At 36.8% G+C, this 24701-nt stretch overlaps 1 protein-coding gene across 1 annotated transcript in view; it reads right to left on the bottom strand.

Annotated features, from left to right (window-relative positions):
• LOC150091176 (serine/threonine-protein kinase 17A-like) overlaps positions 1 to 24701 on the bottom strand; it is a 255260-nt gene that overhangs the window by 79913 nt on the left and 150646 nt on the right. Inside the window, exon 4 of the mRNA XM_090374574.1 lies at positions 17508 to 17646. Coding sequence (XP_090230700.1) covers positions 17508 to 17646 — 139 coding nt within the window. The remainder of the gene's footprint in view (positions 1 to 17507; positions 17647 to 24701) is intronic.

Raw genomic sequence — 24701 nt, forward strand, 5'->3', positions numbered from 1 at the left:
GATGATGATCCAAACATAAAATATACTGCAGCTACCTTCTAAATAAGGAAACATAACAAACAAAGTGCAAATTTAGATGTCAACTCCTCCAATCAATTGATTCAAAACACACAAATATGCAACTCAAAATTAAAAATCATAATAAACAGACTGAACTTAAGTAACTCAAACAATTATGATTAATATAAACCAAATAACAATATTAAAATTAAATAATTTTAATCAAAACAATTACTATTATTAACATAAACCAAATGACAATAACAGTAATTGATCTCCAACACTGCACTATTCCTGTTCTGAGAGAAAGAGAATTTGACTAACTGTTTTTTTTTTCTTACTCAGAATAGTTTTATCACTCATTCTGCTGACACATTTGACTGCATAATTTCCCAGCATTTGGCCACCTTGCTCAAGGCAATTTTTAGTCTGGATAAACTGAAGGAAAACAATAATCACAGCATGATACCAACATTCCCTCTGATAAGCTTTAGGCAATCATTTACCATGGTTGCCCAAGGTACTTACAGTTCAGTATGTTCAACTGTTACAAATTCACTATATTCAATAATTTTATCTTCAAAATTAGTTGCTTCCTTTATTTTTCTTTGTAACTTAATCAGATAATTGTGCCGTATTAGCTGTGTGGCTGAATGCAGCTCCAAATGCACCTGGTATCCCTTTTTTGAACTTTTTTTTCTGTGCCTTTCATTTTCATATGGTCTAAGAGGGGACCAACCTGTGGCATGCATGCCATTTGTGGGCTGCCTGCTGTTGTAAAAATAAATAACATGAACGTCTGTAAAATTTCATTTCTTGGTAACATAAATTATACAACTGATATGAAAAATCATCAATGAAGCTAAACACATTGAGTAAAATATGCGTTTAGCTCCACTGCTTTCCAAAGTGGTGGTTGTATTGTGTCTCAAAGGGAGTCATCAAATTTTTGCATCACATCAGCATTACTTACTCCAATTTACTTTCACTTATGATATACAGTAAAATCTTGTTAATACAAACTCAGTTTATACAAAATACTCGTTTATATGAAGCACATACCATTCCCCTGAGAAAGGATGGGCTTTTCTATGTAAATATATTCATTTATTACAAAATTCGGTTAATATGTATTACAAAGTTCTTTTTTCACCCCGTGAGAAATAAATATTGTCATTTTGTATGTTTAATACAAATCTTGGCAGAGTGATCCGATTACGGCCCCCTGCCACCTGGCTCCCTACTTCCCAAAGGATGGTACTGCCTTGGCAGAAATTTAGTTTTCTGTAAACAAAAGCAGTTTATGGGAGCTACGTCAAGTGCACTCTGAAAAACATCTTTCTGAAGGATGAGTTGTAAAATTAACAAAAGAATAAAAAGTTTTTCTAAGTTGTTTACATGCACTCCCTCGCTCTCCAAGGGAATAAGGTCAGTTGCAACTGTTACCCCAGTTCAAAGAGTCTTTTGCTATCGTATACAGAAATTATTTTTTGTGCATTTTATCGGAGCTGATGTCTTTTTTGGAACTTGTCTTTAAATTAATTTAAAATTTGTTTATATTAGTATTAGTATTAGTATTAGTAACGGCCGCATGGTGCAAGAAAGCCTATGGCTTATGCTGCACCAGCCAAAAAAAAAAAAATAAAATAAAAATAAAAAATAAATAATAAATAAAAAAAAATAAATCCGAACAAAACAATGATAAAAACAAAAAAATAAAAATAAATAACTAAATAATAATAATTAATAAAATAAAAAATAAATAAAAAGGAAATTAAACCTATCATCCTATGTGCTTCCCTTACCCGAAAGTACTATCCAGATGACCTTTGAATTTCCCCAAACTCTCGGCCTCTACCACCCATGAAGGCAACTTATTCCAGTAATTTATAACTCGCTGGCTAAAATAGAACTTCCTGCAATCCAATCTAAACATTTCCCCCCCGTAACTTGAATTTATGTCCCCTAGTTCTAGCATCATTTATAATCTTGAAAATTTTGTCCTCATTCATTTTACTGATGCCTCTCAGAGCCTTAAACACCTCAATCAAATCTCCTCTAAGGTGTCTAGTTTCCAAACTCTGCAACCCACATATTCGAAGTCTTTCTTCATAAGGACGCCCTTTTGCCGATCTCACCAGGCGAGTTACCCTTCTTTGCACCCTTTCAAGAAGCTCGATGTCTTTCTTCAGGTGCGGTCTCCATACTTGAACACAGTATTCCAAGTGTGGTCTAACATAAGCCTTATATAATGGGATTATCACGTCCCTATCTCTACTTGCAAAAGTTCGATAGATCATTGATAGGACACCATGGGCCTTCCTTGCAACCTGTTTACAATGCTCAGAGAATTTCATGTCTGACCGTATCGTAACACCCAAGTCCCTTTCCTCCAGTACTGGCTTTAATTGAACTCCACCAAGTGAATAAGTTTTTTTGGGATTACTGTTTCCCAGGTGTAATACCTTACACTTTGTTGGATTAAAGCACAGCTGCCATTTTTCTGACCATTCCTGAAGTCTATCTAGATCTCTCTGAAGAAGCTCAGCTTGACAGTGATCATTAACTACTCTCCCAATTTTAACATCATCTGCAAATTTAGACATCACGCCCTCTATCCCTTCATCAATGTCGTTTATGAAAATTAAAAACAACAGTGGTCCTAATACTGATCCTTGGGGAACCCCACTTCTTACATCAACCCAATCTGAGGAATAGCCATTTATCACAACCCTCTGCCTCCTGCCCTGAAGCCATCCTTCTATCCATCTAAGGATTTTCCCAGTGATTCCAACCTGTTCCAGCTTATAAAGCAACCGCTCATGTGGGACTGAGTCAAAAGCTTTGCTGAAATCTAAATAAACAATGTCGAAATTATTCCCTAAATCCAGCTCGTGAGTGACCCTTTCGAAATAGCGAACCAGATTTGTTAAACATGATTTTCCCTTTACGAAACCATGCTGAGTATCCTTGAGAATTTCAATTCGATCCAAATGATCCTGAATTCCACCCTTGATCATTGCCTCCATGATTTTCCCTACTACTGAAGTCAGACTGACAGGTCGATAATTTCCAACTTCACTTTTAGAGCCACCCTTATGTATGGGAGATACATTTGCACTTTTCCAATCCAAGGGAATCTCCCCAGAGTCTAATGATGCTCGCATAATTAGCCTCAATGGTTCAATGCACTCGCTTGCCGCCTCTCTTAAGATTATAGGGTATATTCTATCAACTCCAGGAGCCTTACTGGTCTGTAGGCTCGAAAGTTTTTTCATTAAATAATCTTGCGAAATTTCAATATCATTAATTACATATTTTTTAACTTCGCTCCCACAATTTCCCTTTGACACAAAAGGCTTTTCATTTGTAAATATCGATGCAAAATAACTGTTGAGTTCATCTGCAACGGCAGCTGGTGTATTTATTACTATCCCCTTTCCCTTACATAAAGGTCCGATCTGGTTTGTCCTGCTCTTCTTGGCATTTATATATGTGAACTTGGCATTTATATATATATTAAATCTTATCTAGCAGTGTTATGGTGACAAAACGTAGACTGACAGAATTAAGCCTGGAAATTAAACTAAAAGTTATACAAGAGGCTGATAGGATAGAAAGAATCAAAACAGACATTGCAAAGGAATACATCCCTTTATCTACAATACTGAAAAACCGAAAAAGACTTGAAGAAGTGCATGACACTGGAGCAGCAATGAAAAACAGGAAACGAATTCGTGATGCAAAACACGAAGAGCTTGAAACAAAACTTTTCGAGTGGTGCCAACAAATGCAGGCATCTAATTTACCAATATCAGGTCCGATTTTGCAAGAAAAGGCAAATTATCTAGCTCAGCAACATGGGATTAGCAACTTCAAATGCAGCAGTGGCTGGCTCCAAAGATTTGAAGACAGGAATAACCTGGTTTCGGAAAATGTTTGCAGTGAGTCTGGATTAGTTGACAAAGAAAAGGCTACCGACTGGTTTGTGTTGCATAGGATCCATTCTTGAAAAAATTTTGTTACCAGCGAAGCGCGCACACTGCCACTAAAAAAGATGCCCAAAATGCATTGAACATAATAGATGAATGTGTTGGCCTGCAGTAACATTGATAAAGAAACAACTATTGCATTTGATAATGGTCTATGCTGTAGTTAAAAATGCATATAGGACAAAAACTGTGCAAACAACACTGGATTCTTTCTTTAAATTAGATTCATTTATTAAAGAGTTAATGGTTTGTATGTCTCCTTTTATATTAAGATTGTACTTCTTTTTACTGTGATATTAAAATATTGTATATATCAAAATATATACTGTACAACAGAGTAAATTCCCATTATTCGCGGTTGCTGATTTAATATGAAATGAAACCTAAAAAAATGTAAATTTTAAAGCGCGTGAACATTTTCCGCCATAAAAAACATGGGAGTGGCTAAAATCATCCTTCCGGGTCAAAACAGCGCTCAGTGGGTGGGGGGAGGGGTGACAAAATCGTGAGTGTGAATATTTCCCGCTAATCCTTGTTCAGTATGTGTTACGCGCTTGTCATGGAACGTTTCATCATTTGCTTTTAAATGCTTATAAATTGAATAAATTGATTAAGTTATAAATTGTATGCTTACAAAAGTGAAAAATCATTTTGCAGTGTGTTAGTGTTAAAAACTTTTCCGAGCGTGCTAATGGTTAAAACAAAGTGACTTAATTGTGGACAAGTTCTTTTCTAACTCCTACAAAAATATAACAACGAATAACAAGGGAATTATAAAAAGATCAAAGAAGGTGATGACATTAGCGAGTAAAATTGAGTTATTAGACAATTTCTAATGGTGAAAATGTCTTGTCACTGGCAAAACATTACAAAATCAGAGTCAACAGTACAAGAAATCGAAAGAAAAACTCCATCGTAGTGTCCATGAAAATGCGCTAATTCCTTCAAAAATTTGCTCTGTAAATGTTAAATTAGAAAAAAATGGAAAAATCTTTAAATCGATGGAGAGAAGACCGAATTCAAAATAAAATTCCGTTAAGTTCGCTCATCATTCGTGAAATGGCAAAACACCTGTATCAACAACACTTTAGCGAAACTGGTGATAGCAGTGGCAGGATGTTTTTTAGCTATAGCAAAGGCACTGGTTTAAAAGATTTGTTTGAAAATTCTAATAAATATTACCTTTAATATTAAATTGTTTCTTATTTTCATTCCGATGCCTTATGCTTGTATTTCACTATGTACTGTCTATGTACATAGTCATATTATGAAGGTACATATAATACATGCATAGACAAAATTTTAGACTAATTTTTCTTATATATTTCATATATTTTGGAATGGAACCCTTTTATTACTATGGGAGCCATAACTCGGTATTCGGGGCATTACTAAGGAACATAAACCCCGCGAATAGCGGGGTTTTACTGTATTTTCATTTCCATTAATACTAATTTTATCTTAGTTTATCATACACATAAAATAAAGTCTTTAAAAAAAATATGTTATTCCTATTACAGTATTGTTAGACAAGGCTTTTGTTTTATTTTATTTTTATTATTTTCTTTTAATAATTTATTTTTGATGATTGATTTTTTTTTTTTTTTTTTTTTTTTTTTATGTAAACCCCAAACACGAGGGGTAATTAGAACCTATAGTACTTAGTACCGTGCTTGGGTTGGATGTTGAGCAGACGAAAGATATTTATTGACATTGAACTTCTGTAGACTGTAATTTTCAGGAAATACGTATGAAGAAGGGTTGTTCCAGAAAACGGCAGTTGAATGAATAAATGAGGAAGATGAAAAGTTGGTTCTGTGAGTTTGAAGTTGGACAGTAAATGGATGTTGGCTGGTGGCGGCACGTGTTCGGACTGTTTTGAAAGAGACAGTGGGAATTATAGAAGCCAATTCAGAACAGTGCCCGTGGAAGTATCTGTAGAAGAGGCATGCAGCAGAAACAGTACGTCTATGAGAAAGCGAGTGGAGAGACTCTGTTAGAGATGAATCATTAACTAACCTAACTGCCCTCTTCTGAATGGAATCAAGAAGCCTGAGAGAGGTTTTGGGGGCACCACCCCAGATGTGGTAACAATATTCCATGGCAGAGGCAGATTTGCGATTTATACAGAGTGAGCAGCTGTTTGGAAGAAGAAAAGTAATGCCGAGAGCGAAAGAGAAAACCAAATTTTTTAGATGCAGAGGAAGCAATATTTGTAATGCACTTGTGCCAAGAGAGATTAGAAGTCAGGATAATCCCCAAAAGAGATATATCATTTTGCGTAGAAACCAGAGTGTCACTAAAGATAAGCATAGGAGCAGAAGAATCGTTTTTGCAAAATATAAGACAAGACTGAGTTTTAGAAGGGTTGAAGTCAACTAAGTTGTCTTTGCCCCATGGAGAATTACCTAAAGATCGGGATTTAAGGAATTGGTTGCAGACTGTCGAGAAGTTGAAGCTGATTGAGCAGGGCAAGGTTTCTCAAAATGGAAAGTAGAATGCAATGTGCTATCGGCAAAACTATGAATAGGATTTCCAGTCAATGGAAGAAGGTCATTAATATACAAGAGGAAAAGAGTAGGGGAAAGAACTGAACCTTGGGGAACACCGGCATTAGTGGAGAAGTTAGAAGACAGAGAGACATCTACCATCACCCTCAGTGAGCGATCAGAAAGAAAACTGGATAACCAATTACTAAAAACAGTTGGCAAACCATAAGATGGAAGCTTGTTTAGAAGACTTTATGCCAAATACGATCGAAAGCCTTTGATCTGTCAAGAGCAACTACTTGTGTTTCACCGAACCTTTCATAGTTTTCCACTGAATTAGTCCATAAATGGGTAAAATAAGCCAGAATATGATCAGTGGATCGACACTCATTGAATCCATACTGGCGATCGTTGATCAGACGGAAGGTTTCTAGGTAGTTTAAGAGTTGGCGGTTAACTGATTTCTCCATTACTTTAGAAAGAGTAGAAATAATTCCAGTGGGATGATAATTGGACGGGAGGGATTTGTCACCCTTTTTAGGAACTGGCTGGATATGAGCAAATTTCCAAGCAGAAGGAAAAACACCTTTGGAATAAGAAAGTGAAAAAAGGCAGCAAAGAATAGGAGTAAGTTCAGAAGCACAGGTTTTGAGAACAAGTGGACAAATACCGTTGGGACCAGGAGCGTTCTTAGCATCAAGATTTTTCAAAATCCTTCTGACTTCTTTTGACGGAAGACCACAGGAGGTATTGAATGGAGTGTGTTGGGAGTGGTAGGAGGTGTTTTACAAATATCATTAATACATGAGTTGGAAGAAAAATGGGATGCTAGCAGGTCAGCTTTATCTTGGCTGAAGTGCCAACAGAACCATCTGGTTTGGACACAGGTGGGAGCAGAGATGGAAAAGGGTGCGGCCAATGGCTTTGGCAAGAGACCAGAATGCTCGGCTACCATTAGGGCAAGAAGCAAGTTTTCTACTCTTAGCCTGTTCAAAATCTAGTTTGGACTGATTAATAATTGCTTTAAAAATGTTGCGAGCTTTGTTGTAGGCAGAAAATGAAACTGAAGAATTAGAAACAAGCCAATTACGATATGCAACTTTCTTCTCTTGAATAGCCTTAGCACATTTATTGGAAAACCAAGGTTTAGATAAAGGACAAGATTTTAAAATGGAGTGTGGGATAAAGGATTCCATTTCAGCAAGATTAATTTCACAGACACGATCTGAGCAAACGTTGACATCAGAAGTTTTGAAACAGTAATCCGATCAAGGAAAATAAATCTCACAGGTCATCCCATTTTGCATTCTTGTAATGCCAAACAACACGAGGTTGGGAATAGCCAAGAGATATAGGCTCCATTGGAGAAGAGACAATCACCAAGTTGTGATCTGAAGTGCCTAAAGGACCTCTAACTACAACCGTGTATTTAGAAGGGTTGTTTGTGAGAAAAAGATCAAGTGTGTTGGCTGTATGATTAGAATTGTCTGGTATTGTTGTAGGTAAATGAACAATCTGTGCAAGGTCATTAGTAATTGCAAAAGCCTCAGCATCTCGCCCAGCTGGGTCAGTGTGGCTAGAAAATGGAAGCCAGCTCGAGTTGTGAACATTAAAATCACCAAGGAAAATTACCTCTCTGTTAGGAAAGTTAGACTGGAGAAAGTCAAGTTGCAAAGAGAGGAAGTCAAAGAGCTCCAAGTGATTAGTGGAGCTGGAAGAATGGTAGAGACAACAGATGAATTTGACACAATGAGGTAGAGAGATTTTAAGCCAGAGAAGATCAAAGAGAGGAGAGATTTCAAATTGCCAAGTCTCTGACAGTGAATAACAGAACAGACATATGCACAAGTACCACCTTTGAGGCGAAAGGAATCATACAGCGAAATAATTTGGGCATCTGAGATGGGCAGTAGTTCAATCAACCGATAACTGAGATTCTGTCAGAAAAAGTACACGGGGTTTGGCAGACTGCAAGTGGAAATGGACATCATTGAGATTAGAACTGAAACCACGTATATTTGTGAAATGAACTAGAAAGTGTTTGGGAGGTTTAGATCTTCTCACAGATAAGCTTGCTCTTTTATTTTGACAATTCATGGTGTATTCAATAGTAAGAAAAAGTGAGTGGGACATGCTGTATGAAGTAATGAAATTTTTGGATATGGCATACACCTGGTAAGAATATACCCAGATCCTTGACATAACGTGGCCTCGACAATGCTCCGCACATACACACTACTTGGACTCCCTCCAGTCACTATCTGGCAGAGTAGAGGTAGCAAAATTATACACTAGCTGATCCGTAAGCCTCCTACAGAGTTACCAATAGGTTCGGTCCGGTGTACTAACTAGCGGCCAGCCTGCAAACAGCGTTTTAGAGCTGTACCATTATATTATTATTATTCATTATGATATTATTCCTAGATATACAGTATGTACCAAAAAAAAAAAAATTGACACTTTTGAGAGACCTCGTTACTGCAAACCTCATTATTACAAAATGTGAAAATTTAATTCCCTTGAACTTTGTATTAACGAGATTCCACTCTAACTGAATTATTAAAATACAATTACTGATCAATACACAAAAATGTTTACAATATATTTATGATTTCATGTTCTTTTTCTTTGAAAGCTAATAACCGATCCGGTGAATTTCAAAACAGTTTTGGTTAAGCACAACTTCCCTTGCACTTATTCCTGTCTACATGTTTTTGCTCCAAAACAAAGTAAATTGCATTTTTCATCAACTTAAAGATAAGCAACTAAAAGGGCAGAGTGTCACATTATTTTTTGCTCATGCACAGTGCATCAGTATAAAAAAAAAAAGTTTGCGGATGCATTTCCATACATTTAAATTCCACTTTACTGCCTTTCATGTCAATTTAGTGCAAGAAAGTAGGGGATTAAGTGAGCTTCTCACAACATAAATTCTGTGAGGATTAACATTTATTTGCACCTATATTAAAAATATTTTATAAGTGTAGAACAGTTTTAATTTTTTTTTTTATTACAAAGATTAGCATAGAATTACATAATTAGCAAAAACATTTGCTGGCACCAGGTGAAGATTAGTGAGGGAGCAGATTCTGGTAGTTTGTGGATAGTGATAGCAGGAAAAGGCTAACTTGCCCATCTAAACATTGTTATCTACCAAACAACTCCTCTGACCAGGCCCCAGGTGCCAAGCGTATTTCGAGGCCAAGCTATATTCTTGCGATTCATTAAGTGCTCTTGATAAGCGACTGAAATTATATTTTACGTTCACATTTCTTTCAACAGTTTTACTTTAAAAACAGTTCTATACTTGAAAAGTAACAAACAAGTAGAACACAGAAAGGAAATATACCTTTCTTTACATTTTCCTCTATTTATATTTTTACTAATTAACTAACACTTCAACCGCTTGGCCTCCAAGCGGCACTGCTCCTGCCTCCCCGTGGCGGGACCGGTAACCTGGGGGAAAAGTTATTCTCCATGGCGAAAAGGAGTAATAATGGATATAAATGACTATCCACCACTAGAGCCTTCAAATTCAAGGCCAGACAAACCAAATGATGATGACCTGAACCAACCAAAAAGGCTCCGAAGAGAAGTGCAGTGCAATGAGATGCCAAACTTCCTTGTAATACATTCGCTCTCCAACCAGCCTGTCGGCAAATTATTACCATTTGTCATCCAAAGACTTTTGGAATCCATTGCTGGAACACTGAAAATGGTTAAACGACTCCAATCCGGAGACCTCCTAATCGAAACAGCCTCCTCAAAACATTCAGAATGGCTGCTTAAAACAAGTAACTTTTGCTGGGATACCGGTATTTATCACTCCCCACAATACATTAAACTAGTCAAAAGGTGTCACATCACAGAGTGGGACCTGATTACAGTATCTGAAGAGGAATTAGTGCAGGAACTGGGCAATCAAAAAGTAATTAGTGCAAAACGTATAAAGACCAAAAAAGATGGAAATCTTGTTCCAACCCGATCCATAATTTTAACATTCAGCACCCCAGATTTACCATCCTCAGTAAAAGCTGGCTATTTAAACTGCCGAATACGGCCTTATATACCTAATCCCCTACGTTGCTTTAAATGCCAAAAATATGGACACTCGCAACAAGCATGTAGAGGTGATGCCATTTGTCCAATTTGTGGTTCCAAGGAGCATACACAAACAGACTGTTCAGCCTCAAATCCCATTTGCCCCAACTGCAAAGAAAGTCACCCAGCCTTTTCCAAATCTTGTGAAATGTCGAAAACAGGGAAGAAAATCCAAAAATATAAAATAGAGCACAAAGTTACTTACCCCGAAGCACACAGACAGGTTATGTCGACCATGCCCAGTCGTTCATATGCATCTCACACTCGAAGCTTTAATTCAACAGCAGCTCAAACAGATGTATCAATACCTCCCAGCACATCTCTAGCTAACTGGGTTAAAAACACATTATCAAACTCTGTAAAAGACGCATATCAAATTAAAATCAGTGAGTCGACCAACACTCCAATTAGTATCCCAATTGAGACTTGGACAGTCCCACATCAGAAAGAAAAACTAAAAACTAATAAAAACAACAATAAACCTGAATCATCCACCAGTAGTATGGAAGTAGATGTAAACCCAGATCATGAAAAACCATTACTAGAACGTCACGCAAACGATACTATGGATACCGGATGCCCTACCTTCCCGAAAAAGACCGAAAAAAATCCTCCTCAAACAAAAAACAGTCAGATGAATCATCCTCAACTAAACCAAAATGAACCACAGCATCTTACAATGGAATTGCAGAGGCTTTCGTTCCAACACAGACGATATTCAATACCTAATTAACCAATATTCTCTGGTTGCCTTTTGTTTACAGGAAACTTACCTAACCACACAAATTTCTCCTTCGATAAAGAACTATTGCATTTATCGAAGAGATCGAAATACCGCTAACGCTGCCCATGGTGGTGTGGCAATCCTAGTAAATTCAAAGATCCCAACTAAACATATCCCACTCCAAACTAAAATAGAAGCTGTTGCTGTTCGTATAATTCTCCATAGTGCAATAACACTGGCCTCAATGTACCTACCACCAAACTGTAGTACCTCTTTAAAAGATCTTGAAGACCTCTTTATACAGATACCTCCACCTCTCTGTATATTGGGGGACTTTAACGGGCACCACCCATTATGGGGCTCTCCTAAATTGGATAGACGAGGCCGACTAATTGAAAGTATTTTGGAGGCACTAAATCTCACTATACTCAACACAGGTGCACCAATACACGTACAGCTCCCAACAGGACACACTTCAGCAATAGATCTTTCAATTTTTTCACAAGTACTAGTCCCAGCCATAGAGTGGTATGTAATAAACGATCCCATGGGCAGTGACCACTTTCCAATAGTATGCAACTTTCTGAAAGCAAAGACTCCTTCAATTCAACCCTGCAGAAAGTGGAAATTTGTCCGAGCAGACTGGGCAAAATTTCAATCATCAATCGATCTTGATGAGGAAAAAATCCGCCTCCAGCATATTGATGATGTGACAGATTACATCACGTCGCATCTTCTAAATGTGGCTAAAGACACAATACCACTATCAAATCCCCCGGACCGAAAACATTATAATTACTGGTGGAATGACAAATGCACCACAGCAAAGAGAGCAAAAAATGAAGCCTGGAATTTGTTTCGGCAATGTCCGAGCACAGTCAATCTCATTAATTATTAGAAATTAAGGGCAAAAGCACGCTTCATACAAAAGCAAGCAAAGAAAGAATCCTGGACCCGTTTTGCATCCAGTTTTCACAGAAATACTGATCCCAAAATAATATGGAAAAAAATTAGACAGCTGTCTGGTAAGTTTCCTACCATACCTTCTCCAATCCTCTCCCGGAATGGGAAAGATCTCTCTAATCCTGTAAATATAGCTAATGCCTTAGGCAATACTTTTGCAGAAAACTCAGCAACGTCAGCCTATACTACCTCATTCCAAAGAATAGCATGCTATTCATTTTCAAACTGCATGTCTTCTCCCATATAACAAACCTCTGCAATATTCTGAACTTTTACATGTCATTAGAAAAGCTCGCAATGGTGCTGCTGGGCCAGATGGGATTTATTATGTCATGCTACAACATCTTGATGACAAAGCTTTGCATCGCCTCCTGGTCTTTTACAATTGCATATTTTTAGAAAATGTTTTTCCAGCGTCTTGGCATCACTCTACAATTTTGGCATTCCTGAAGCCTGGAAGAGATCCATCCAACCCGAATAGCTATAGACCCATATCAATATGATTTATAAATACAGAAAATGACAATGGATCCAACACTGAACCCTGTGCGACTCCACTAATAACATTAGTCCACAAAGAGCAGTGTCCATTGATTACCACTCTGTCTTCTCCCACTCAACCATCCCTTTATCCATAACAGCAATTTGCCTCCAATGCCACACTTCTCCAATTTGTGCAGCAGTCTTCCATGTGCAACAGTATCAAAGGCCTTTCTAACATCCAAATACAGTCGATTCCAGTTAATTAGGACACATCGGGACTAGTGTATTTTGGCCCAATTAAGCGACTGCCCCAATTATCTGAAGTTTCACGTAAATAGTTAAAAATACAATGTATCCCCCCTTTACAAATAGTTCACTGTACAATCAAATCATGTTACGACGAACTCACCATAATAAAGTACCGTCCACTATACGATGTGTAGTAAGCGCCTGTCATTGTGATCACGTTTGTAATTTTAATTCTATTAAACAGCGATTATAATTAGCAAAAATAGGAGGAATATTATCCACAGGCTATAAAAGTAAAGATATATTAAGCACAAATTTACCCTTTATTACCTTACCAATTAAAAAATTAAACGATACGTGAAATTCGGAAGAATATACGTGATAATCGGAATAATTAATACGCACTGTAATATGTACATACTAACTAAACTAGTTGACATTTCTGTTCACTGACATTTGTGGGTGGGGTTAAAATTTAAAACAGTAAAAAGATAAGCAATCAATAACAAAAAACACAGCACACACAAATTGCAAGTAACACGATATGCAGAAGTGAGAACGGACTAACAGATTACGAAGCTTTAAAAATTAATTTTTTTATGATTGAAGATTTCATAGAAGTGTAAACACATTTTACCACATTTTACCATAATAACCCACAGAATTCCAGCTGTTGGTATTATCACAAATTCAATAAGATCGAGTTTACTATCCGTTTATAATAGATTGCACTAACAGAAAAGCCCAATAAACAGGTGACTGCTAATTGTTTTATGGTTGTGACCTCCAGAAATCCGACCGAACTACGTGGTACGGTCGGAGACAATCATAGGGTAATCTCCAGTGCTGCGGTCTCCTGCCCCGATTAAACGGCATTTTGTCCCAATTAAATATTTATTAATATTTATTAATCTTATTAAATTCCATTGTTAATTAAACTGTATTTAAAAGGAAATCATGACCCAGACTAGAGCTGCGAAGCAGAGATCACAGACTGGCAAGAGTGCTGTGACTCTAGGGAGAAATGAAGGGGGCAATTCTCCAATGCATCACAGTCTAAAAAGATGTGCAAAATGTGAAATATTTGCTGAACTTTTTAAAATAAGACATGATCTAGTCTAGGAGGATATCTCTGTGTGTGCTAGATGCACAGAGTGTCAAGAAATCAGACACCAACTCAGTGTTCTGATGGGCCTCTAAGAAATTAATATGAGAAGTCCATCAAGCTCTCAGCTGCCCAGCTCAAAGGCAGAGCTGACTCCTGTGCATCAGGCAACACAGAGGCAATCTCCAAAGGCAGAATGTGCTGGTCCCAAAGGAACTAGTTATTGTTGATGACTATTGTCAGGGAGACAGGGAATATACTATGCAAGAAGGATAGGTGGAACAGGACCAGGGTATAGAGCAGATATCATTTAGGGCACAAAAGGTGATACTGTTGCACACATTAGAACTAATGACATTAAGAGTAAGAGATCTGCAGATTTACTCAACAAGTACAGGTCAATGTTGAAAAAAAAAAAGAAAAGAAAAAAAAAAAAAAAAGTCACAAGTTAGGGTTGAATGTGAAAGTGTCTAATTCTGCCCAGACACAATGGGGTATATGATGAGAGCCTTGTCGAATGATTCGGCCCTGGAGAGATTGTGCAAGGCTCAAAGGATAGAATTTTTTCCGGCTCGGTCTGTGCTTGTTGACAGGAGAGATTACGAGGCAGATTCCGAGAAATCTTTGGCAAAGAAAAACAGTAAAGAGTTCTTATGTAAACTCTAGAAGTAAAGGTATGAATCAGATTAGGCCACTTAACATAGATGGGTTGACTATTGATGATCATGTTCAGGTAGCTGAAAAACTGAATGAGTATTTTGCATCTATATTCACACATGAGCAGTTATTCAATGAGGGGAATGCCAGAAATGTATCAAATTCTAACAGGGAGCTAAGTGATTTTGTAATAACCGAGAGAAAACTGGAGGAGAAATTTTTGAAGTTAAACATAAGGAAGGCACCTGGGATGGACGGGATCTATCCAGTTATATTAAAGGAGGCAGCAAAGGAAGTAAGCAAACCATTAGCCATAATTATGAGAGTTTCCTTGGACTCAGAGGAGGTCCCCATGGACTGGAGGCGTGCAAATGTATCACCAATTCCCAAAGGGGGTTCAAAAGATGACACAAATAACTATAGACCTGTTAGTTTAACTTGCGTTCTGGGGAAAATAATGGAGTCACTGGTATACACAAGATGGGTATATGGGCTACACAAGACTGCAGTAATAGTTAAGACACAGTAATGGGTTTTTAAAGGGAGGTCTTGTCTGTCCAATTTGATTGGATAATATGATGTGGTCACAAAAGAACTGAATGTCAAAAATAATTTTGATATCATATACTTGGATTTCAGGAAAGCTTTTGATACTGTTGCACATGGAAGACTGCTGTACAAATTGAAGAGGTATGGCATTATGGGTAAGTTGCTACAATGGATAAAGGGATGGCTGAGTGAGAGACAACAGAGAGTGGTAATCAATGGACACTGCTCTTCGTGGACAAATGTTATTAGTGGAGTTCCCCAAAGGTTGAGTGCTGGGCCCATTGTTGTTTTGTGTATTCATCAATGAAGGTATATCAGGATTAATGTCCAAGTTTGTAGATGATACAAAAGTTGGCAGGGTTGTTAACAACAGTAAAGACAGTATGCTACTCCAATTGGATCTAGACAAGTTGGGCAAATAGGCTGAGAAGTGGCAACTGAAGTTTAATATTGACAAATGCAAAGTACTGCATATGGGTAGCAATAACCCAAGAGAAATGTACCAACTGTGTGTTACTACACTCAGGGATGTACAAAGTGAAAAATAGACCTGGGGATAAATTTTTTTTTTTTTTTTATTTAAACCCCAAACACGAGAGGTGTTAGAACCTATAGTACTTAGTACCGTGCTTGGGTTGGAGGTTGAGAAGACGAAAGAAGATATTTGTTGACATTGGACTTAAGCTTCTGTAGACTGCGGCACAGGTGCTGCTTTTTTGCATATAAACCCACTACTACCACTAAATTATATTTAAATAATAGCTTAAAAGATAGAATATAAAAAAATAAGAAAATAAATAAATTATTTTTTGCATTCTATCTTTTGAGCTATTATTTAAATATAATTTAGTGGTAGTAGTGGGTTGATGTGCAAAAAAGCAGCGCCTGTGCTGCCATCTATTCTCCTTTTTCTGTTTATATAAGCTGGCTAAGCTTACATCATGTCAGTGGTGTGGCTCTGCTCTAGAGTGCTATCTGTTCTATAGTTTATATCTCGCTGTCAAAGAACCAGCGCTATGCAAATCCTCTGCATTTGTGGATTGATCAGAGGAGGAAGGGGTGGTTTGGTCCTTCGATCTATTCACCTTTGTGACGATTTGTATGGCGATTGAAATGCAGCGATTCCATGATATAATTGGCCTCGTGATCCTCTGTCAATATGGGGCATAATGGTCAGTCTATTCTTTTGTTATTTTGTTTTCTTTTAGTAGTTCTTTTTAGTCCCTTTTGGTGATATTTCACGTTTTTCGAAACTGGTACCTTACAAGGGAGGTACCGCTAAATTATTATATAATTGGCAATTATTTTAAATATAAATTGGAATTATTATTATAAATTGGATTTAAAAATCTAAATTATTTTGGGGACTTTCGGCTACGGTTCCTGTCTTGTTACCTTTACTTCCCTCTTCCCGTTGATTTATTTTTTATGTTAACTTTCGCTCTACAGTTTTCCATACTACTGGCTTATTTTTTATATTAATTATTGGTTATATATATATATAAACTTTCAGGTTGAGATATATATACACACTAAGGCAGCGGTTTTCAAAACCTTTTTTGGTTGCGCACCCTTATTTTACTTAAAAGGACTAGTGTGCACCCCGGAATAAAAAATTAAATATATGTTTAATATATATATATATATATTTTATAAACCATCTACATGGAAGGCATTATATCTAAAAATCACATATAATTTTAAAACATCACAAATAAAAAAATGCAAAACAAAATTAAATTGAAGTTCAAGTACAAAATTCATGTACGTGCATGATCGATGGCATGATCAAACAAAGCTGCGCAATCAAACAAAGCCGCGCAATCAAACAAAGCCAAATAATATAAGAAAACACATATTGAAGTATTAAAAATATATTTATTTATAATTTTTATTTCCAATTATGTTTCAAAAAACTAGTTTTCATAATTAATTAATATTGATTTATTGTGATTTATCTCGTGCACCCCACTTTGGATACCACCAGCACAAGTTGCCTCAGTATTGCTCTACTTCAAATAAATTCTAAATAGCAAATGTAATAAAAATGTGATGTAAATTTTTTAGTTTCTCAAAAAAAAAAAAAAAAAAAAAATTTTTTTTGTTCACATTTTCCAATCATTTTATGATGTATTAAATGCTAGTGTTAACATAATTTTAAAATTCAACACAGAAAACAGAAAAGTTGCACTTGCCTTTATATCCAAATGTGCAATACTATGTTCATGTAAAAATGCCAACCCTTCCAGGATCTGACGCATTAATTTTATGGCATCATATTCTGGAATTACCTCTTCATCATCAAGAACCCTTTGTAACTCACCACCTGCAGCCCTATAACATAACATATTTTTGTTATATGAAAAAATAAACAAACAAACCTGTAACATTGCCTAACACACCATAGATAAAAGTAAATAATCTTTTACATCAATAGTTCCTGAAATAATGGAGGAGGGACTACAGAGAAGGGCAATAAGATTGGTGAGGGGAATGAAGGGATCCTCTTACCAAGAGAGGCTTAAGTTCTGCAAATTGCAGTGGCTGGAGACTAGGCACCTGCACAGTGATCTGATTGAGGTATATAAGGCCTTGAATGGGTTGAGCATGCTGAATTCTGATGGGATCCTTCCACTTGTTCAGATTACAAACCTAAGGGGGCATAAATTCAAATTAAGAAAAGACAGATGTAGAATAGATGTGTGGAAATTTGCCTTTAGCCAGCGGGTGGTTAATTGCTGGAACAAACTTCCATCTGTCGTTGTGGAAGTTGATAGGTTGAATAAATTTAAGGAGGAACTGGACAGGCATTTGGAGGCATTAAGTTTTCAGAAGTGAATTTGTGACTTTTGTCAAAAAGAAATTTCAGCACATGTGCTGAAATTTCTTTCTGACAAATTATGCTAGTGCTGTTATGATACTTTCTGACTGACACCAACTAGAAACGAGATTATTGGAAATGACCATATTTACTTGCAATTTAGTTTCACCTGTTGCTGAAGCAATTAAAGAATCAAATAAAGGAGTGCCACATCTTCATTCGTGATAGATGCCAATGACTAAACCAGAAAAAAAAATTCAGTGCCAAAAATAACTAGGTTTTTAAACACATTTGAATACACACTTGATATTATGTTCTCAGCATCTGCAACATAAACAGCATTACGTGTATCGAAGTGCCAGGGGAAACTCTCCACTTGACACAGAGGCATTTGTGACTAAATGAAGCAGCTTCAAGTATCCCATCTGGATAGTACTCATAATTATGGCATGGTAGATGAACACCAGAAAAAAGGTTTTATACTGTTACATATGAAGAGAGAACTTCATAAAAACTTTTTTCTTTTTTTTTGAAAAACTAGATAGAATTATTTTTCATCACAGAACATACAAATTTATCTCCTCTGCAACACAATTTAGGGCACATTCCAAAAAAGTTGCGAGTCACATCTGAATAGAAAACCTCCAAAGATTCTTGTATCCTCACCACAAGTGGAACAGCAATTGCTACAGCCAAACAAAAAAGGTTTTTCATCACTTCCACTTATAGACAAAAAAAAAAAAAAAAAATGTTTATAAGTGAATTATTCACAAATCAAGTCATTGTAACATGTAGTTCTTTCCAGCATTTTGTACTAAAGTCAAGGCTCTTTTACTTGCTTCTTTAGCATACAATTTTCCCCAAATCATAATAAATAAATAAATTTTCTGTTTATACTCCGGGACGACCAAACGGTCAGAGGAGTTTTACAAGATAGACAGAATACAAGAAACAGCACCATATTCAGCACTACAAACTTTCCTGTGCATTAGTAGTTTTGTCTGCTGCTAGCCATAAAAATTATCACCTATGTCTGGCATAAAGGTTGCATTTTTTTGTCAAAAACCAAGATGGTACAATTTTCACATAAGATGACAGTCAGAATTTGATTGCTTAACAGTATTTCTCCAGGAATGAAAAAATGAATTAGACAGTAGCTCAATGGTACATTGCTATAAATTTGAACTCTACACATAACTTGCAAAAATACACAGGATTTAGAAGAGACAACATAATCTAGGGCCAAAAGATATTTGTGAAATTTTTTCTTTTGTAGTAAAGAGCAGCAGTGCTTACTTGCTAACTCAAGATGAAATAGGAGTGTGTTACAGACAAATTCATCACAGTTCACTTCTTTTGAGCATATCAGACAAAATGTTACCCCCCCCCACCTTTTATTGATTGGTTAGATCGGCAAAACAATATTTAAATACAAACTGAGTAAAATTTGAGAAATATTCTGAGTTGTGTTTTTGTTCAAAAACATACATTATACAAAAATCCCCTCTTAGTGCAGCAATGCAATTTGTGGTCCATGGAGCCTAGGAGAATGTGGACCTTCGGCTTATTATTTCTGTTATGAATGGGATGAGCAAAAAAATACAAGCTCATATATAACACTAATTCTAAAAGTGTAATTTGTTCAGAATTTTTATTCTAGCATTTATAGAAACCAAGTATAAGGAATTATGTACCAGGTAGACCACGTACAGATGTTTAATTTTATTATTTTTTTAAATCTGTACACTTGAAAGCCTGCAAAGCAAACTTTGAAGATGGGCTAGAAATATTTGTTTGTAGATCCAAGTTTTATTATTGAAAAAAATAAAACAAAATGAAATTTTAATTTGGTGATCTGTCAGTAGTAGGGCTAGGAAAGGAGGTCCATTAATGAAAAAAAGTTTGCGTAACACAGTTTTCAGTAATGGATGTGAAAAATGTCTGATCTAGTGATTGCTAGTCTAGAGTTCCCCCCACCCCCCTTTTTTTTTTACATTTTTGTGAATGATGGAAAACAGCAATCCACAAAGATCTATTCTAAAACATTATAGGTTAGAGTCCTGCACTTGTCTATTACATCAGACCCACACCAAACCCACTTTTTTTTTTTTTTATAATGTTTCGTTATTAGGAAGTAGTTATGGTTGGTGACTATTATATTATGCAAAAAGAAATATGCGGAACAGGATCAAGGTATGTTTGCCAGGGGAAAAAGTTGATGATGTTGTAGGACAGATATTATCATCTTTTAAGGGCAGAAAAGGCAATATTGTTGTACATGTTGGTACTAATGATCATAAGAGTAAGAGATCTGCAGATTTACTTAACAAGTACAGGTCAATGCTGGAAAAAAAAAAAAAAAAAAAGTCACGAGTTAGGGTTAAATTTGATTTTGTTTGTTTGTTTGGTTTGGTTTTTAGAAGCATTAGCAACTAAGGCCATATTGCTCCGGGAAATGCAGTGGTCATTCCCTGACCTTTCCCCATCTTCCATATTTGGTGGTGACGGGCTCAAACCCTGGTCTAATCAAGAAGCGTGTGCTACGCACTGCTGCTCCTTCCCACCTGGCGACTGAGGCGCCTGTTAAATTTGAGTGTCTGCAATTCTACCCAGACATGATAGGAGGGAGCATATGATGGGAGCCTTGTTGAACAATCCGGCCCTGGAGAGATTGTGCAAGACTCAAGGGGTAGAATGTTTTTCAGCCTGGTGTGTGCTTGTTGACAGCAGAGACTGCTTCTACACTGATGGGATACAATTAAATAGAAAGGGCGCAAAAATATTTGCTGATGTTATTAAGGCAGTGTTAGGTGGGTCAGAAAACTGCTAGCTTGGAGGGAGGATTCACAGACTAAAAGAATAACAGTAGCTGCAGGCAGAGGCAAAAGAGATTTTTGCACTATTGTAACGAGCAGTTATTCTAGGGTAACTAAGAGTAAGAACAAGTGCATGTATTTACTTGCATGTACACCATGCTAGAAGTATAGTAAATAAATTTGATGAATTTGAAGTCTGATCAAGGCATCAAAGGCAGATATTGTTGGGATATCAGAGACATGGTGTCACACAGATATAACAAATGCAGAATTAGAATTTGGGGAGTACAATGTGTACAAAAGGATACACATGATAGGATGGGAGGAGGGGTTATGCTGTTATTTAAGAAACACAAAATCTAAGGTAGTGAATCCAGTTGACATGGGAGGACAGTGCAATGTTGAGTCTGTTTGGTGTGACAAACACTGGGAATGGGAAAAAGAGAATAGGAGTGTGTTATAGGCCTAATGACCCTGATAAGTAGGACAAACAGTTGTGCAGAGAAATAGAGTAAGCTAGTAAATCAGAATGACTCACAATAGGGGATTTTAACTTTCCAGATATTGACTGGAACTTGTGGATTAGTCACTTGCATGCTAGCAAGACTTTCGTGGAATAATTGGAGGATTATTTTCTACAGCAACATCTTCGAGGGTAAACCAGAGGGGGTAATACTCTTGATCTGATTATCAGCAGTGATTATTCATGCATTAAGAATTTGCAGATAAAGGAACGACTAGGTGACAGTAACCACAGTGTGCTTATGTGGGATTTACTTAAAGATGTAACTACCATCAAGGGGAAAGGGAACGGTTTCTGTTTTCGTAAAGGTGACTACAGTGGTCTCAGATAGTTTTTAAATTCTATACAGTGGGATCAACTGATGATGATACCAATGGTGAATTCTAAATGGGAAGCCTTCAGGGACTTAATCTTGGAGGCTACTAGGCTTTTTATACCAACTAAGAAATACTGTTCAAGGTTCAGGCCTAAATGGATGTCCGATGAATTAACAAGGCTCATGGCAGAGAAGAAAAGTGCATGGGATGTATATAAATTATCAGAGAGCACAGAAGTCTAGGGCAGATATAAGCTAGTCTATCATCAAGTCATAAAGGAGGTTATGCAGGCAAAGGCAGATTACAAAAAATCTTTGCCAAAGGATGTAAAGAAAAACAGCAAAGACTTCTTTACTTATGTAAACTCTAGAAGGAAGGGGATGAATCAGATTGGTCCACTTAACATTGATGGTTTGCTATAGATGATCCTGCTCAAGTAGCTGATAAATTGGATGTGTATTTTGCATCTACATTCGCACATGAGGAGTTATTCAAGGAGGGGAATGCCAGAAGTTTATCAAACTCTAACAGGGAGCTAAGTGATTTTGTTTGTTTGTTTATTTGGTTTTTAGGAGCATTAGCAACTAAGGCCATATTGCTCCGGGGATATGCGGTGGTCATTTCCTGACCTTTCCGCATCCTCCGTATTTGGTGGTCACGGGCTCGAACCCCGGTCTAATCAAGAAGCGTGTACTACGCACTGCTGCTCCTGCCCACCTGTCTACGGAGGCGCCTGGTGATTTTGTAATAACAGAGCAAAGTGGAGGAGAAATTGTTGACGTTAAACATAAAAAATCACTTGGGGCAGATGGAATCTATCCAGTTATATTGAAGGAGGCAGCAAGGGAAGTAAGCAAACCCTTAGCCATAATTATAGGAGCATCCTTGAGTCAGGGGAGGTCTCCATGGACTGGAGATGTGCAAATGTATCCACAATTCACAAAAAGGGTGACACAAATAATTATAGACCTGTTAGTTTAACTTCTGTTCTGGGGAAAATAATGGACTCACTGGTTAAAGAGGTGATACAGGATCACCTAGACGAGACTGCAGTAACAGTTCAGACACATCATGGGTTTGTTAAGGGGAAGTCTTGTCTGACCGATTTTATTGGATGCTATGATGTGGTCACCAAGGAACTGGATACAAAAAATAATTTTGATATCATATATTTGGATCTTAGAAAGCTTTTGTTACTGTTGCACATGGAAGACTGCTGCACAAAGTGGAGTGGTATGGCATTAAACGCAAGTTGCTGCAATGGATAAAGGGATGGTTGAATGGGAGATAGCAGATAGTGTTGATAAATGGACATTGCGGACTCCACTGTTAATAAATGGGACCATTCCTTTATCCATTGCTGCAATGGATAAAGGGATGGTTGAATGGGAGACAGCAGAGAGTGTTAATAAATGGACACTGGGGACTCCACTAATAACATTAGTCCACATACGTGGACTAATGTTATTGGTACAGCCCCATTGTTGTTTTGTGTATTTATCAATGATATCGATGAAAGTATATCAGGCTTAATGTCCAAGTTTGCAGATGATACAATGATTGGCAGGGTTGTTAACGACAGTAAAAACAGTATGCTACTGAAACAGGATCTAGAAAAGTTAGGCAGATGGGCTGAGAAGTGGCAACTGAAGTTTAACATTGACAAATGCAAAGTACTGCATATAGGTAGCAGTAACCCAAGAGAAACGTACCAGTGGTACTACACGCTGAGAGGTGAAGAATGAAAAAGATCTGGGGGTAACTGTGCAGTCAGATATGAAATTCTCTGAGCAGTGCAGACGAGCTGTCAAAGCAGGTTACTGAGTTTTGTCAATGATGTACAGGTAACCCCCACTTAATGCTGATAATTCATTCTCGAAAAACAAAGTGCTAAGCGAGTGCCATATTCCCATAATGTAACATATGTATTTGTGAGTCACGGTCTATACCATAGGATATTTCCTAATCAATAATAAACGGCAGCGAAAAGACGCACAAATGTCGGTCAAAATATTTAATATTAAAAATTTGTATATATAAAATATTCCCCATTACGTACGTACATAATTATGTGGTAAGTAACTACATTACATATCAAAATTAAACTTAAAATCATGAATGCGATGAAATTTATTAATCCGATGGCACTGGGCTGTCGAGTTTTCGTAACTTCAGTTGATTGTGGGTTGTACTTTGGCAGTCTTCCTAGTAAACTAAAACAGGTTTTACTTTAAAATCTCCGCATCATTACCACCCAACAATAAAGTCAACCGATCCTTCGCTGCTTTGAAGCCTGGCATGTTTTTTTTTTTTTTTCCCCTTTTTTTCTTTTTCCGATATGAAACTTCTTTTAGGCATTCATTTCCAAAAAAAGTCCTGTTTCATCTATGTTGAAAACGTGAGTAGTTTAACACCACTTTTCAATAATTTTTAGAAGTTCTTTTTTGAAAGTTTCAGCTCCTTCCTGATCTGCACTTGCATCTTCTCGTTGGATTTTAAATCTATCTTACCAGCCCTTACTAGCTCTAAATGGTTCCGCATTTTTTTTTTTTTTTTTTTTTTTTTTTATATAAATGTGAGCTTTCTTCAGATCATCATATACGCTAATTGCTTTTTCTTTAATAATATTTAACTTAACAGAATGGTGCATTGGATATTATTTTCAATAAAATTATTTAGAAGTCTCTCCATTTCAATTATAATAGCCAGCCTAGTTGCTTGCAGTGGAACAGCTGTCTTTCCCACTGCTAAAATTAATTCTTTATTTTTTAAAATTGTTCTTACAGTTGAACCTGCCAGTCCTAAATTATTGCCCACATCCATTTGTCATTGAACGTAATTGATTCGCTTCAAAATGTAGAATTTAATTTTCAAATTCGGTATTTTTCTTACCTTAGTAGGCTTCGTACCAC

Source organism: Mastigoproctus giganteus, chromosome 1, assembly GCF_048544385.1.
Source record: "Mastigoproctus giganteus isolate SK-2022 chromosome 1, ASM4854438v1, whole genome shotgun sequence".
Taxonomy (NCBI): domain Eukaryota; kingdom Metazoa; phylum Arthropoda; class Arachnida; order Uropygi; family Thelyphonidae; genus Mastigoproctus; species Mastigoproctus giganteus.